General features: G+C 37.5%; 2 protein-coding genes across 2 annotated transcripts in view; one reads left to right on the plus strand and one right to left on the minus strand.

Annotated features, from left to right (window-relative positions):
- The first annotated feature begins 1,276 nt into the window (after positions 1–1,276).
- The window catches only part of LOC144447158 (von Willebrand factor A domain-containing protein 7-like), a 16,892-nt gene continuing 3,134 nt past the window's right edge, over positions 1,277–15,034 (plus strand). Inside the window, exons 1-8 of the mRNA XM_078137062.1 lie at positions 1,277–1,556; positions 4,924–5,049; positions 5,760–5,933; positions 6,451–6,520; positions 7,108–7,199; positions 7,434–7,598; positions 8,819–9,052; positions 9,933–10,062. Coding sequence (XP_077993188.1) covers positions 1,277–1,556; positions 4,924–5,049; positions 5,760–5,933; positions 6,451–6,520; positions 7,108–7,199; positions 7,434–7,598; positions 8,819–9,052; positions 9,933–10,062 — 1,271 coding nt within the window. The remainder of the gene's footprint in view (positions 1,557–4,923; positions 5,050–5,759; positions 5,934–6,450; positions 6,521–7,107; positions 7,200–7,433; positions 7,599–8,818; positions 9,053–9,932; positions 10,063–15,034) is intronic.
- On the minus strand, positions 10,913–13,830 carry LOC144447807 (uncharacterized). The gene is made up of 3 exons (XM_078137893.1): positions 13,613–13,830; positions 12,721–13,121; positions 10,913–11,872 (listed from the first exon to the last, which is right to left on the minus strand). The coding sequence occupies exons 1-3, from the start codon at positions 13,775–13,777 to the stop codon at positions 11,617–11,619; spliced, it is 822 nt and encodes a 273-aa protein (XP_077994019.1). The 5' UTR covers positions 13,778–13,830; the 3' UTR covers positions 10,913–11,616.

Consider the following 15,034-nt stretch of genomic DNA (forward strand, 5'->3'; position numbering starts at 1 on the left):
AAAATGTAAAAAAGTGACCCCTTAATTCCTCCGCCCCCTTATAATTACTAAAGGCGCCCTTATGTTGCTATGTGTGTGTGTACGTGGTGTGCTTATATATGTATGTGTGCCTACATGTATATACGAGTATGTATGTATGTATGTATGTATGTATGTATGTATGTATGTATGTATGTATGTATGTATGTATGTATGTATGCATGTCTGCCTGCCTACCTCCATTCCTCCTTGCCTGCCTGCCTGTCTGTCTGTCTGTCTGTCGCTCTGTCTGTCTGTCTGTCTATGTCTGTCTGTCTGTCTGTCTCTCTGTCTGTCTGTCTGTCTGTCTCTCTGTCTCTCTGTCTGTCTGTCTCTCTGTCTGTCTCTCTGTCAATCATGGAGTGTCTGTCATGGTTGTGTCGTCCATTGACAAGTTCTGTTTACCTTGGTCGATTTGATGAATGCATTTTATGTGTAGTAATATAAATATCCAATTTTACGTTGACGCCCACGTGATTTGAGCACCGGATATTTTTAAGCGAGTTTCCAATGAGTCTCCAATAGTTTCAACATTCTTTGAAGACAATATATTTGAGCTTACATTGGGCCTCCATCGTTTCTGGAAGGTAGCTGGCTGTTGAGGAGCTGTGATCTTTGCAAACTCGGTATGCAGTTAGATATACAAGTAAAATTATTTTGACTATTTTTGTTATACTAATGGCCTCACTAGAAAGAGACCAGCAGTTGGGTTTTAGTAAATTTGCATGGTGATTTTTATATTACTGTTTTAACCCTCAGTTTCTCAATAAATGACACTTTTGCAGGAGAAAGTTGTTACCAGAGTAGATTTATACAGATTTGGTTGAATGAAGTGTCCAACTAGGCTAGTTAACATTTTCAAAGGTGTACCCTCTATGGTAACGTACACTTTAAAAGTGTTTTGTTTAATAACAAAGTTATGGTAACGGTTGCCACAACAAATTATTTATAAATGTTGACCGTATACCGTCTTACTTCTGAGATTAGAACTATACGAAATGTTGTCGCCTGACTAATCAACTGGTTCGCACTAATCAATCTGTCAGCCAACTTATGATTGTAACTGTGTCTTCGCTGACAAGGTCTTTGGAAGGTAACTTTTGATTTATGAACAGATGACTCACAACCCTAAATTTAGCCTAGAGTATTATGGCATAACAATCTGTATCCTGACAACAATATTAAAATAACTTAGTTGCAAAAAAACTATTTAAAACCATACACGAGGCTAAAAACTTAATCTCGATGCAACTTAGGCATGGCGATAACAAAGAGAATTCGTTCTTTGAGCACGATTGCAGTTGTGATATTTCTGACTTCGTTGCCGATCAACGTAGATGCTTTCTACGCCGTCGTTAGTCCTGGTAGTGGTACCGCCAGTGACTATACACATGCCACGATGATACGAGAAGCTTTACTGAGGGTGGTAGCGAGATTTCTCGAAACGAAACCTCGAACAGGACACACGATTTCACCGGGAGATCTGCAGAACCTCACTCCGCTAACATCAACCAGTCTAATCGATGCTTATTATGGAGGTAAGAAATCATTCCATGATTATGAAGTAAAAGTAGTTTTATGCTGAGCCAATACAATGTACGGATTCTCCTCTATGCATTTAGACTGGAGATTGTCCACAATTCTTTCGTCAATCAACCCTTGCGGAAATACAACTTATCATGTTATTTCCTTGTAGCAGAAGTGATATTTTTTTTACTTTCCAATCAAATATATCTCTTTAGGGTGAGATCAGTAGTTCAATGTGGATAAAAAAACTAAATTCTTATACTTAGGCATCAACCCCCCCCCCCCCCACCGCCACGACACCCTCATTAGAACAGGAAAGATTGGAACTGTTAGCGGACCCAGATTGAGTTTGGGCGAACTGTGTGATCGAGCAACCCTAATAATGCTTCCATATATCCAAGTAGATAAAGTTACTGTAATTTGCTTTTGTCTTATAAAATGGGGTTCTGAAAGTTTCGTATTTTCTGTCCTTGAAAGAAAAGTTTATATTGCATTTGGACACTACCTTAGCATGGTTTCAAAAAGCGGCCATGAACAGACCAAAGCATACATTTATTTAAAAGAAAAATCTCTGGACGGTCGACCCTGTCTTCACCGCCTAATTAATGCGACTAGTCCAACTTTTAATTTTTAATTATGAGCATCAGGCCTAATAAAAAAATTGTGTGGCTCCGATTAGGCTTAATTTTTGAATAGGAGGGGTAGGTAGATTTGTATTGTATATTTTTATACAATATATGTTTTTCATATGTGAATGTCTAGTTCAGGTAGTTATGTTGTTTTCAATATGATCTCTGTGTTATTGGTTTCTTCTCATGAGATGTGCAGCCATTACAGATTGGTAGAACAGTTTTATATTGTCTTTTTAAGTTGATGTCAGTATCCGCATCCGCTATTTCTTGCGAGACTTCACACAATTTTCGCGATTTTATAATATTTTTCTCAAATTCGGAAAAAAAAAGTTTAGGTTGGGCAGCGAAAAACTGGGTGGGGTCGCCAGGGTAACTGGAACCAAACAATTTTGTTTAGGCCTCACACTGAAACTGAATCAACAACACAAAGGGCATAGACGAATGTAAATTTTATTAGCCTTGCATAGATCATAGCTCAGCGTCAATTTGTAATGTCATTTTCCTATATATACTATAATTGAGAAGAGCCCTTTCTGCCGGCAAAAAAAACATGCTGAATTCATCGTCACCCAAATAATACTACACAATGCATACAGATGTCCCAAAGGGACCCAGTTTGCACCTTTCTTAAAGTTCATTTTTCTGTCTGGTAGTCAATGTAGGGAGCAGATAAGAGTGCATAAATACCACACGATCTAACGTATATACGTATTCAGACGTTCTATTTTCGGAGTGTGATTTTGATGATTTAACATTGATCACTATAAAACTCCATTATTGATCAATTGGGTTCAGCGATGAACCCTAGAAATCCTAGGGTATTGTATTAAACGTTCTTTCTGTCGCTAGAACAAAGTTTATTGTAATACCGTGTCACTGTCGCCGACGCAAAGCGATGACGAACCTTGCGAATAAGACGATCGAACACGAAAAGATCGCCCGGTAGGTATTATTGCTGCCAACGACGGAGAGACTGTGTATACTGTAACTAAAACTAGAGGCTCTCCAAACTAGCAAACACCGTACAAAAGAAATGGTCCCAGGTCAAATATAATCGAATAGACAATCTACTCCAGACACGTCGTTGTCTAACTATATCTGATATGTTTTGCTTGCAATCAGTAACCACAAACTCCGCCCATGAACACCATGGTAGACATTAGGGTAGCCAAACCATACAATCTTATGAAACGTGTATCATTACACGTCACTCGACTCGTTTCTATTGGTAACCTGGGCGGGGCCACACTAATTGAAAAGAGTGTCTATTTATTTCAAATTAGCCAGTCTTACGTACCTCAGACTGTAACTTGGAAATTATATTTCGCGCAACTTTTGTAATGGTGTACGAAAGCTATACGCATGAGCTACGTCACCTGTCAATGAATTTGTTTGTAATCGTGGGTTTCTATAGTAACCACATTCTTTTTTCCCCGGAGAGTGTTTTCCCTACTTCGAAATATTTCTTTGTGATCGCAAAAAGAGAAGTAGGTGGTCAGATAACAAAGCTGTGAAACCGAGAAAATTATATATCTCTCCCAGCCTAGATAGGTTTCCGAAACAGACTATCTAACAATCTGAATATGACAGGTGAGGTGTGGATACGCTTCATGTCACTTCAATACATGTGTCGTGACCACCGGTCACGTTTCTGTTCGATCTCGCACCTGCACCTTTAACACACTCTTTCACTCCAGAGTTGTAGCTAGAGCTAGCTTCTAGTTTGTTAACACTACAGTTTTCAAATGAGTTACTACCTTTTCTGAGTGATCACCTGTCTGTCTGTCTGTCTGTCTGTCTGTCTGTCTGTCTGTCTGTCTGTCTGTCTGTCTGTCTGTCTGTCTGTCTGTCTGTCTGTCTCCCCCGCCCCCTTCCTTCCCTCCCCTCTGTCTGTCTGTCTGTCTGTCTGTCTGTCTGTCTGTCTGTCTGTCTGTCTGTCTGTCTGTCTGTCTGTCTGTCTGTCTGTCTGTCTCTCTCTCTCTCTCTCTCTCTCTCTCTCTCTCTCTCTCTCTCTCTCTCTCTCTCTCTCTCTCTCTCTCTCTCTTCTCTCTCTCTGCACCTACCTGCGTCCGTGGATGCACGCAAACATATATGTCTCTCATTCATTTGCACTGTAGCAATTTCATTTAGACAGGTGAATCCCTTGGTCATTCACGTCCAAAAGTTCCCTTTCTTATTTTGGAATAACATATATTTTCATTGTCTTGTGTTCAGATATCTATTGACATTGATTACACTAGTTCATTTATATGATGATTTTTGCATAACCATGCCTTTTGTATCAGCGTACACAATAATAAGATCAAGCAATTTGATTTTGGGGGGTTCGCACCCAAAAATCAGCGCCCTCAACGGTGAACACGATCTCAGGCTATTTCTGTACAGGTTCTGGATAATATCGACCACTGGTTGTCATGTACAACGTCTAATGATTGCCATTCTAACAATTTTCAGTGAATACATTGTTGCTATCTGATCGAAAAATGATACTCCAGTTACACCTGTACAGTTTTAACATGGTGACAGATTCAAAACCAAGATTCCGCTCAAGATGGAAACTTGTCAACTTACACTACCTACAGAAAATATTGACCACTAATTAACAGATACAGTGTCTCTTTCTTTCTTTCTTTTTTTATAAATAAGAGATTTGTTTTGCAGTGAATACATCCCTTACTTATTTGATGAAATATATATCCCACTTGCGCTTGCAGCTAATGCACGTTTAATAATTGTATATTTGTAGTCGGCCAAGTTTCAGCTGTTCCATTTGAAGAAGCTATCAGTGATATTACAGCGGCAAGCACAGATGCTGACTCGTATTTGTCAGATAACCCAGTAGTTCACTTCAATGCCGAACAATTCAAAGGAGGTATTGGCTATAATTTTATAATATTCCTGTATGAATATATTAATTTTGTTGTTCTATAATGGGAATAGAGAATTGTATATATGAAGAGGAGAAGTGAATATATAGTATAACGTTTCAGTATTTTCTTGAATTTTATATACGCTGTCTTTTAGACTATGATATTCCAATGTAAATTTTCTTTTCCATGTGTGTATGTATGTATGTATGTATGTATGTATGTATGTATGTATGTATGTATGTATGTATGTATGTATGTATGTATGTGTGTGTGTGCGTGTGTGTGTGCGCTCGCGTGTGTATGTAAGTGCGAGCGAGTGAGCGCGCGTGCGCGTGCATGCTTGTGTGTATGTATATGTGTGTGTATGTACATGTATGTATGTGTGTGTGTGTGTGTGTGTGTGTATGTGTGTGTGGATTGATAGGCTTGTTTATTAATTTATGTGTGCACGTCATTATTTACTTTGTGGGGTCATATGTCTGTGAATCGGGATAACTCGAACATTTCTTTTATGTGCTGACAAACCATAGGGGTTAGTGGGGCATAAATGACTGGAACTACAGTACAAAGTAATAATGCCAATGACATAAAAGAGGGCTGACCCACCATTTACTTGTCTAACAAAGACGATTTCATTGACTCTACTGTTTACCTTTCTGTGTGTTCAATGTTCCGCCTGTGTAATGGTGTGTATCTGCTTTCTCTTGAATAGGCAATCGACGCCTTCAGGACACGAGGAAAGCTGTCATACGACAATTAAAAGAGTCGGGCCCAGACTACGCGGCCACGCGGTATCTAACTGGCGACTATTTACACTCCTTGCAAGATTTCTATAGCAACACCAACTGGGTGGAGATGAAAGGTGGCACAGCCTACGAGGATCTAGGTAACTTTCCGCTGCCATGCATTTACCCACACAAATTTGTCTTTGTAATCGTTTAATTTATTTTGTTTAACTATTTTTTCTATTTTTTGGTTTTGCAAATCTGCGCATTAATTTGTTACAAAATTAAATCGCATAAAATGATTCATATACTAGTATGTTCTTAAATTGAAAACAAGGAATTCGAGCTTTACATGTATTATGCTGACTTTTGTCGAGTCCCAATATCGTTTTGTGACGGTCTCGTCATAAATTTGAATATATGTTAATATGAAAGTACTAATTCACTCTGTTATAAAACTGCCTGAATAACATCGTTCCCGATTCACGTTTCACTTTGTCTGCGCATGCGCTATTATGTTGCAACGGTAGCAAGCCGTATCTCATAGCCCTCGTTGGTATGTATAGATATATGACAGCTAACTATGTAACTCGACAGCGTATTGATCAGGCTACTGTCATCATTATAGAAACTATTCAATTGAACAATATTATTTTTATTGGATTATTTACTTCATAGGTGTGAGAGGGGTCGGCATTCTACCCAATGCCGGAAAAAAAGACGCTACATGCAAAAGTTGTGTTGACAGGTATGTATGTGTGTGTGTGTGTGTGTGTGTGTGTGTGTGTGTGTGTGTGTGTGTGTATGTATGTATGTATGTATGTATGTATGTATGTATGTATGTATGTATGTATGTATGTATGTGTATGTGTGTGTGTGCGTGCGTGCGTGCGTGTGTGTGTGTGTGTATGTGTGTGTTTGCGTGTGTGTGTGTGTATGTGTGTGTGTGTGTGCGTGTGTTTTTGTGTGTCTGTCCGGACTGACCGACTGTCCTTCAACAAAACAGATAAGAGGGGTATAGGGGTGGAGTACACACCGCGAGAATTTTCACTGCTGATGGTAATTAGCATGAGTTGGCCATGGGAGGTAAATGTGTATTTACAACTTCTATTTTAGACATTGTTGCTTTTCGCCAACCACCCCCACCCCCACCCCAACCCCACCCCACCCCCAACTCCCCACTATTATAGCAAGAAAACGAAATAGAGTCATTTAACTTGATATGCTTTCCCTATTTGTTGTCGAAATGAAAAAAATGAAATCTTGAGAGCTAAGTCCTACCGTTTAGTGACACCCAATATATTTACATAATTTGTTTTATTTCCTCTTCCATAGCGTACAGGGCGACTGTGATGGAAATATTATCGTCGCAGCTGACATTTTAACCAGTGGATATAAATCCGGACAAGGCAAAAGCAAACGATCAGGTATGTATGTATGTATGTATGTATGTATGTATGTATGTATGTGTGTGTGTGTGTGTGTGTGTGTGTGTATGTATGTATGTATGTATGTACATTGTATGTATGTATGTATGTATGTATGTATGTATGTATGTATGTATGTATGTATGTATGTATGTAATACTAAGATGTAATACTATGTATGTATAACATGATGTCTGTCCGTATCACAACATCGCAACATTTGTACTTTTTAAGGTAAATGTTCACATGGAGGTATAGATGATAGCTCAAGGAGAAGATCTGCAACTGGAGGAATAAACAAGGAATCGCATGATCTAACCTACTCCCCACATAATTCATTGCATGATGACGCCTCAACAGCAGCAATGGAGGCCACTGAAAACTTCTTTTTGACCCCCGGTAAGAACCATATGTAAATGTCTGTGGTAATGGATAGTGTAAAACAAACATGGATTTAGAAGGTGTGTGAATTGGTTTGACCTTTATAGTTCAAGTAAAACTATGGTCTGAACGTGGATGTATGATTCCCCCTTGTACCGCCATGGTCTGAAGATGAAGATGAGTTCGGCCCGGACCAAAATTATAGAATGCCAAAATTACGAGAACTAATTATTACGGAGAAAAATAGTTTGAGTATCCAAAAATAATTCATACTACATAACTGCACCATGGATGTAGTAGTGAGTGCACAGTAATAATTTTTAAGGAAGGAGGGCATAACGGTAAACATTTAAAAAAAAATGAATTTTACACCACTCTATCTTCCTATGAACTAGACTATAAGATAAGCATTTCCAGCAACACAGACAACAGGGGTTGGTTATCTCCCGCTCACCAAACTTTAATATTAGCTCCGGTAGAGGACTGCTAAACCCTGTACATGTCAAAACACTGAATTAACATTTTGACAGCTAATTTAATTGGTCCGCACCTAAAATCAGTGCCTCCAATCCAATCGCGATTTCAACACATTACTTAGTCTACTTATTAAGAAAATCGACCTTTAATTAACGTCAAAGTGTTGGTAATTTAACAAGTCAATGTTCAAGGGATACATTATTGGTTGTCAAATACTTCAGTTACAGCAGTGACTAGTTTCTTTGAAAATCTAAGTAGTTCGAATCACCCGATATATGAAGCCCTTTACCTGGTCTAAAGAAAATTTAAAGAAATTTGATGCATCGTCTTGCTATCAAGGAAACTATTAATATGGTATTGTTCCCATCGAGTTAACACAATGTTTGGTGGCTATTGTGAGCTGTATGGATACATGTACCAGCTAATTTCAATTTGTTCTCTGTTTAAAAAATAAATACATAATCGAAAATCACGTTCTGCCTGACCTTACCTGATAATTGGTTGGAGATCTCTTGAACAAAAGGACAGTACATTGTTTGGTAAATTTTATAATTTGGACTTCTATTTTGAAGGCAAACATAAGTACGTTAAGTTGTAGCTATTTTGTGTATGATATATCATACAGATGAATTAACGATACAATAGTTATGGTGGTTTTAACTCTAAAAGATGAAACCTATCTTAAACAGCAGCAAATATTTTATTATTTTCATGATTTGGTAAAATTGAACACGTTTTTGTTCTTGTTTATTTTTATTTAGCTAATGGTCATGATGGGCTTCGAGATCTGGTTGGCGACGAAGTATTTTTTAAGTTTTTCAATTTACCATTACCCCAGAGCAGTTCTAAATCTCTGAGCATTGTGATGGACGTGACAGGAAGTATGAGCGATGATATTGAGGCTGCCAAAGCAGAATGCACACGCCTCATTGACGACAGAGCGGGTACTGTGAATGAGCCTGCCACCTACGTTCTCTCCCCTTTCAGTGATCCAGGTATAGTACATGCAACGCGTGGGGGCGCAATACCATTCTACTTTGGTAGTGTCTGACAATGATGCTAACACATTCAATTTTAACCTGAAAATGACCCTGGAATATTCACTTTTGTCATAAATGACCCAGGGACATTCTCATGTGACACTGTCTAAGAATGATCCTTGAACATTCAATTTTATGACATAATATGCGCATGCGTATGTGTCGTTTTCGTTGTTCATCAACGTTGCCGCCGATGTCCCAGGGACATATGATCGATCTTGAGACATTGCTGAAGTTCGCTTCTAGTCACGAGCCTGTATACAGTCATGTACAGCAATATCTCGGTTGAACAAATCAAAAGCTATAACGTTATGAAAATATTCATATTTTATGAGGAAATACATACAGTTATGATAAGGCCTAACAAAAAAAATTGTGTGGTTCCGAATTTTAGAATAGGTGGGATAGGTAGACTTTTTAATTTTTTTTCTTTTGGTCTCTGTGTTATTGGTTTCTTTTCATCAGATGTACAGCCATTACATATTGGTAGAACAGTTTTATATTGTCTTTTTAACTTGATGTCAGTTTCCACATCCACTATTTCTTGTGAGACTTCATAATTTTCGCGATTTTATTATTGTTTTCTTGAATACGTAAAAAAAGTGTATGGTCGACGTGAAAAACTAGGTGGGTGTCGGGTACAACCGAAACCAAACAATTTTTTCGTAGGCCTAAGAAGAGTAGGGACTTGTATTGTCGTCGCGGCTACCCCGAACTATTATATAAGAATTAGGAATTTGAGGATAGAAGTGAATATGACATTATGGCGCAAACTTCGATTTTTGATAGAAATTTTGATCATCAATATTTTGTTATATTGTTTTCGTGTACTTAGGTTATGGACCTGTGCTTGTCACCACTGATCCAGATGAATTTAAAACAGCGATTAGTAATCTAACTGCGAATGGAGGAGATGATTGTCCAGAATTGGCCATGATTGGAATAGAAGTAGCCATTAATAATAGGTAAGAAATATTGGCGCTTTCTTCGTTTTTACCTCATTAAGGGGAGGTGATGTCATACTTCTGTCTGTCTGTCTGTCTGTCTGTCTATCTATCTATATGTGTGCGTCTGTATGTATGTCTGTCTGTCTGTCTGTCTGTCTGTCTGTCTGTCTGTCTGTCTATCTCTCGACACTCTCAAAAACTACTGCATTGATTCTAATTAAACTTGCTACACATCTTCAATACGGTAACAACAGGAACTTTTTAGATGTTGGTAAAAATCCAATGAAAATTATGAAGATAGTTGCAGAATTGATGTTTTTAGTAATTAGGCTATATCTTTAGAATGCATTCAAGTTCAATATTATTTGGTACATACATTGACCATTACAACGTGCATATATTCCATATAAAGTTTGTTGAACTAGCTTGTATTAATGAGTAATTTGCATAATTAGCGATTTTCAATAATTAGGCTATATATGTAAAGTATTCACACTTCAAATTTCGAAACTTTCAGTACAAATATCAACCATAACAAAGCACATGTTTTAAAAACTAGCGAGCGTCATTTTATTTTAATGGGTATTTTGCATGATTAATTATTTTTGGTAATTAAGCCATATCTAATAGATTGCATAGTTCAAAACGGCAATCAACATTTGTTTCATACATCAACCATAAGTACACATGTCATATAAAGCCTGTTTGCATAGTAATTAGTTTTGATGAGTAATTTGCATAATTAATGATTTTCGGTAATTAGGCCATGTCCTAAGAATGCAAGTTTTAAATTTCATATATATTGGTACATATATCACACATAACAAACCACACGTGTTTGATGTAGTTTTTTTTATTGTGGTGTGTAATTTGCATAAATACAGTAACCATTTTTGGTAATTAGCCAATATCTTAAGCAATAATTTGGTACAAATTTCAGCCATAGCAACAGGCACATGTCCTATGACGTTTCTTGAAACAAATTTTAGTTCAAGGAATCATCTTCATAAGTTAATGATTTTCAGCAATTATGATGTATGCTATCTTCAGATTTCATGTATTTTGGTGTATTCACTGATGATAACAAAGTGCACATGTTTGTTATAGTTTGATAGCAATGAGATATTTGCATAGTTAATTACCTTTGCGCGCATGTACTTTAAAGCTTGCAATTGGTGTAGCTTTTAGAGTGAATGAGAAATTTGCATAATTGATAATTATCAGTAATCAGGCTTTATCTTAAGAATGAAATATTTAGAATGTAAACTTAAATTTCAAATAATTAAGTACGATAAATAACTACGTTTTTCATATATTATCAGGAATATTTTGTTTGCGATTTTGTATCCTAAATTCACATTTCCGCATAAAAATGCCTACAATTATTATTTTTTCTGTGAAAAAAAATATTTTGAAGCTCATTACATTAAGTTTAGAATGATGGATATGTCCACGTGTTGAATAGTATACTCGATCACTCTAGCTGCACTGATACGTGTCCTTCATGTCAATCGTCTGTACGAGTGCTATCTGATGCCGTCGACACGTACGTAGAGACACGTCACATTATCTTCAGCGTACACGCCCTTCGTTGTTTTCTTCAACCAATCGGGAAGCTTTTGGTGCAAGTTGAATTATTTCATTGTTGTGTGTTAGTTCCGTGCCTGAGTGGATTCGATATTTAGCAACAACGATGAGACGATTTTTATCTTCTATCCTCACCTTCCGAATTTCGCAATTTGAAAGAGACGAGTGACGGTTTAACCAGTCACCATGATTTTTCTCTATTCCGAGAAAATTACCTGTGCTATCATAATTACCATTAAATCTGTGAAAGGAAAAAAAAAACATCATTTGAAATATTCGAATATTGGTAATTTTACCCTTCTTTGATAACAACTGTAAGAATTGATGCTTTTTAAAAAATACTTCTGTTAGGTTGTTTAGATAATTTTTTCCGTTAAATTCATACCACGTACATATTTTCTCTAAAACTCAATATTTCATTAAAATCTGAAGCTGTCGTCTGATTCACACACGCATGATTCGGGGTCCCACACTACAGAAACCTAGCTAGTAGTAATTAGGTACCCTCAATCAAACCTTTTGATCATAGGTTAAAATGAAAGACTGTTCTCCCAAGTGAAGTGTGCCATTATGCATATATAAACTTCGATATATTATTGGCATGCGCATTAACAATTGTATCTGTGGCATTTATTCATATTACTAGAGTTATAGTACACATTTATAATATACCTAGTGATAGTGCTGTGCCACGATTCGCTAGAATCAGTCACGTGATAGGAAAATAGAATGACTACTTCCCTAGGGAAATAGTTCCATCAACTTTTACATGGTCACGTGACCACCGCGCGTTCACAGCAGGTCAAAATGGCGGCTTCTGACGATGTCGTCTGCCACCGCGAGTTCACAGCATGAGGTATATTATAAAAGACATATTGTCTGGCCTATATTCGGGCTATAGCACCCGTTCATTACCCCCTCGTGACTGTGAGTTACCACAATCACATGCTATTTCCCTCGGCCTTTGGACTCGGGAAATAGCACGTGATTCTGGTAACTCACAGTCCCTTGGGTGTAATAAACGGGTGCTATAGCTCTCATGGCCAGGCAATATGTGTTCAATATATACACAAGAGATTAAACACCAACCTAATGGATGTATTTTCCGATGTGTATATGAACGTAGCTTGTCGTTGATTTTCAATCATATCTTCTCTCTTTTCGGCTTCAGCCACCTTTATCTCTAGACCAAAATATTCGCATATTATTTGTAGCCTTCTGATATGCTGTACTGCAAATGCTCCATAATGTTTAGTTCTGTCGATAAATATCCTTTTGATTGGCAAAGATGGTATTCTTTGGTCATAGTCTTGTGCAAGATACGATGTTGCTCTTTCCATGATATCATTTTCGTTGAAAGGGAAGTCTTCGGGAGACAGGTACAGGGAATGTCTGAATAACCTCTCTGGAAGTGTGCACGATACGCCGTATGAATTTTTCCCAAATGTATTATAAATAAGACGCCGAGCTCTGGCTAGCGCTGCAAAACACTGTACATTATGAAGTGACAGATAGAAAACAAAGTTAGGAACGGGAATGGCGACAGTTTAGTTTATCAGATTAGATGTCCACTTGACACATTCAAACCGAATGAACATAAGGTCGGTAACCATGGTAACTTTTATGCTTAATTTTAGATAACGATATTTAAAACACTCGCTAAATTCAATTACAATGTATATACATGTGACTTTTTAAAACTAGCCCAGAGAGCTGTCGTGACGTGGTTACTGTCTCGATCAGGCTAGCTGGGTTTGATAATTTGGGATTGTAAAAGCATGCAAGTCTCTCAACTACACACACACTATCGATACTGTACACTGGTATTGTAACAATACGCTCGAAATTACATAATCGGTCCACCATCTTGTATTCCCATTTATGAATTGTTGATGGACGTTACATGTAATATCTTCATCTTTTAAAAGAAAATACATATTGCGACCAATGTTGTCCAATCTTCAAGTTGAAATACTCTCACCTTATAAAACCGAGTCCTACTGCGGGTCAAGGCCAACGCGCTGGGTTCACCATCAGAATAAAGTCTGGCCCATCGCTTGTAGTTTTCATATATCTCTGACACAGTGATCAAGTTAGTCTCACTTGATGTGATGTACCTGTCGTAGAAATCGCTCAGATACGGCATGTACGATGCCGTTTGTTTTGGTTTACAATTAGTTCCGCCAAGCCTATTTTTTCTAGTCGCTATATCTGTTTTGCGAGACATGCTGATGCCTTTCCTGAGAAGTGTATGCCGCTCTTCGCAACAGCGTGGGCATGTAATCTAATCCAATGTTTGACATACTTTATATGCATGTAGTAAGCAGAATGGTATGGCGATATATCAATGTCACAATGGCCGTGCCAAGATGCTACAAGACAGTATATACCCCGTTAGCACTGTATACAGAAACCCCATCACATTAACTTCACTAACTGCAACTTGAACGGGTGTTTTTGGTGTGTGTTTTTTTGAAAATGTTGTATTAGGTAAAATAACGTTCTTGTAATACCGCACGCATCGCTCGTGAACACTGTTGCATCACACGTGGGTGAACATATTTTTGTAGCTGTATAGTATACACGATAGATCAAATCAAATTGATGTTTCTAGTCCACACCCAAAATCAGTGCCCTCGACGGCGATCACGATTTCAACCTGTTTTTGTGCCGCTTATGGATAATATAATATCGACGACTGTAATATCTAATTATTGGTAGTTTTAACAATTTCAGTGAATATAATTATTTAAGTTATGTTTGTCTGACCGATAAATGATACTTCAGTTACAACTGGTTATCTCCCCCCCCCCCCAAGCTATTTGGAAAATTATTGTAAAAGATGCTATCTACGAGAAAGAGTACAATGTTTGGAGAGAAAGACTTGCAACTAGAGATGAATTGTTCCTCTTATCTCAGTTACACACACAATTATCGCCATTTCATTTGTATTCTTACTAACGCAACTTCCCAAAACACAGGTCAACTGTCTACAAAATCATGGAAATCCTTGGCACTTCCGCGCCAAGTAAAATGTTTCAAAATGTGATGACATTGATGGTGACCTTTCCATTCATCTAACAACATCATGTCGCCATACATACATACCCAGATATTATTTCTGGACAAAAAATACTTCTAGATATTATTTTAAACTTTATGCGTATGTAGCCCTGACTACTAGTCTCGAAGCCAACGCCATGTTCATTTGAAACGTGAACATTGTAATTATTTTTAAATAATTATATTTTTCTTCTCTGATTTGTAGTGTTTGATTTTGGGTTGATGTAAATCTTCTCTTTCTTGAGGAGGAATAAATAAACAACAACAACTAACTCACTAACTCACTCACTCACTCACTCACTCACTCACTCACTCACTCACTCACTCACTCACTCACTCA

This window comes from Glandiceps talaboti, chromosome 16 (genome assembly GCF_964340395.1).
Source record: "Glandiceps talaboti chromosome 16, keGlaTala1.1, whole genome shotgun sequence".
Lineage (NCBI taxonomy): Eukaryota > Metazoa > Hemichordata > Enteropneusta > Spengelidae > Glandiceps > Glandiceps talaboti.

What these genes read in the sequence shown, in the direction of transcription:
- LOC144447807 (XM_078137893.1), bottom strand. Translation starts at nt 13,777, where the DNA reads ATGCCGTATCTGAGCGATTTCTACGACAGGTACATCACATCAAGTGAG. An exon ending in GTAGGACTCGGTTTTATAAG is followed by an intron (nt 13,122 to 13,612) that starts GTGAGAGTATTT and finishes CATAATGTACAG; the next exon opens with TGTTTTGCAGCGCTAGCCAG. An exon ending in TCGGAAAATACATCCATTAG is followed by an intron (nt 11,873 to 12,720) that starts GTTGGTGTTTAA and finishes TTCCTTTCACAG; the next exon opens with ATTTAATGGTAATTATGATA.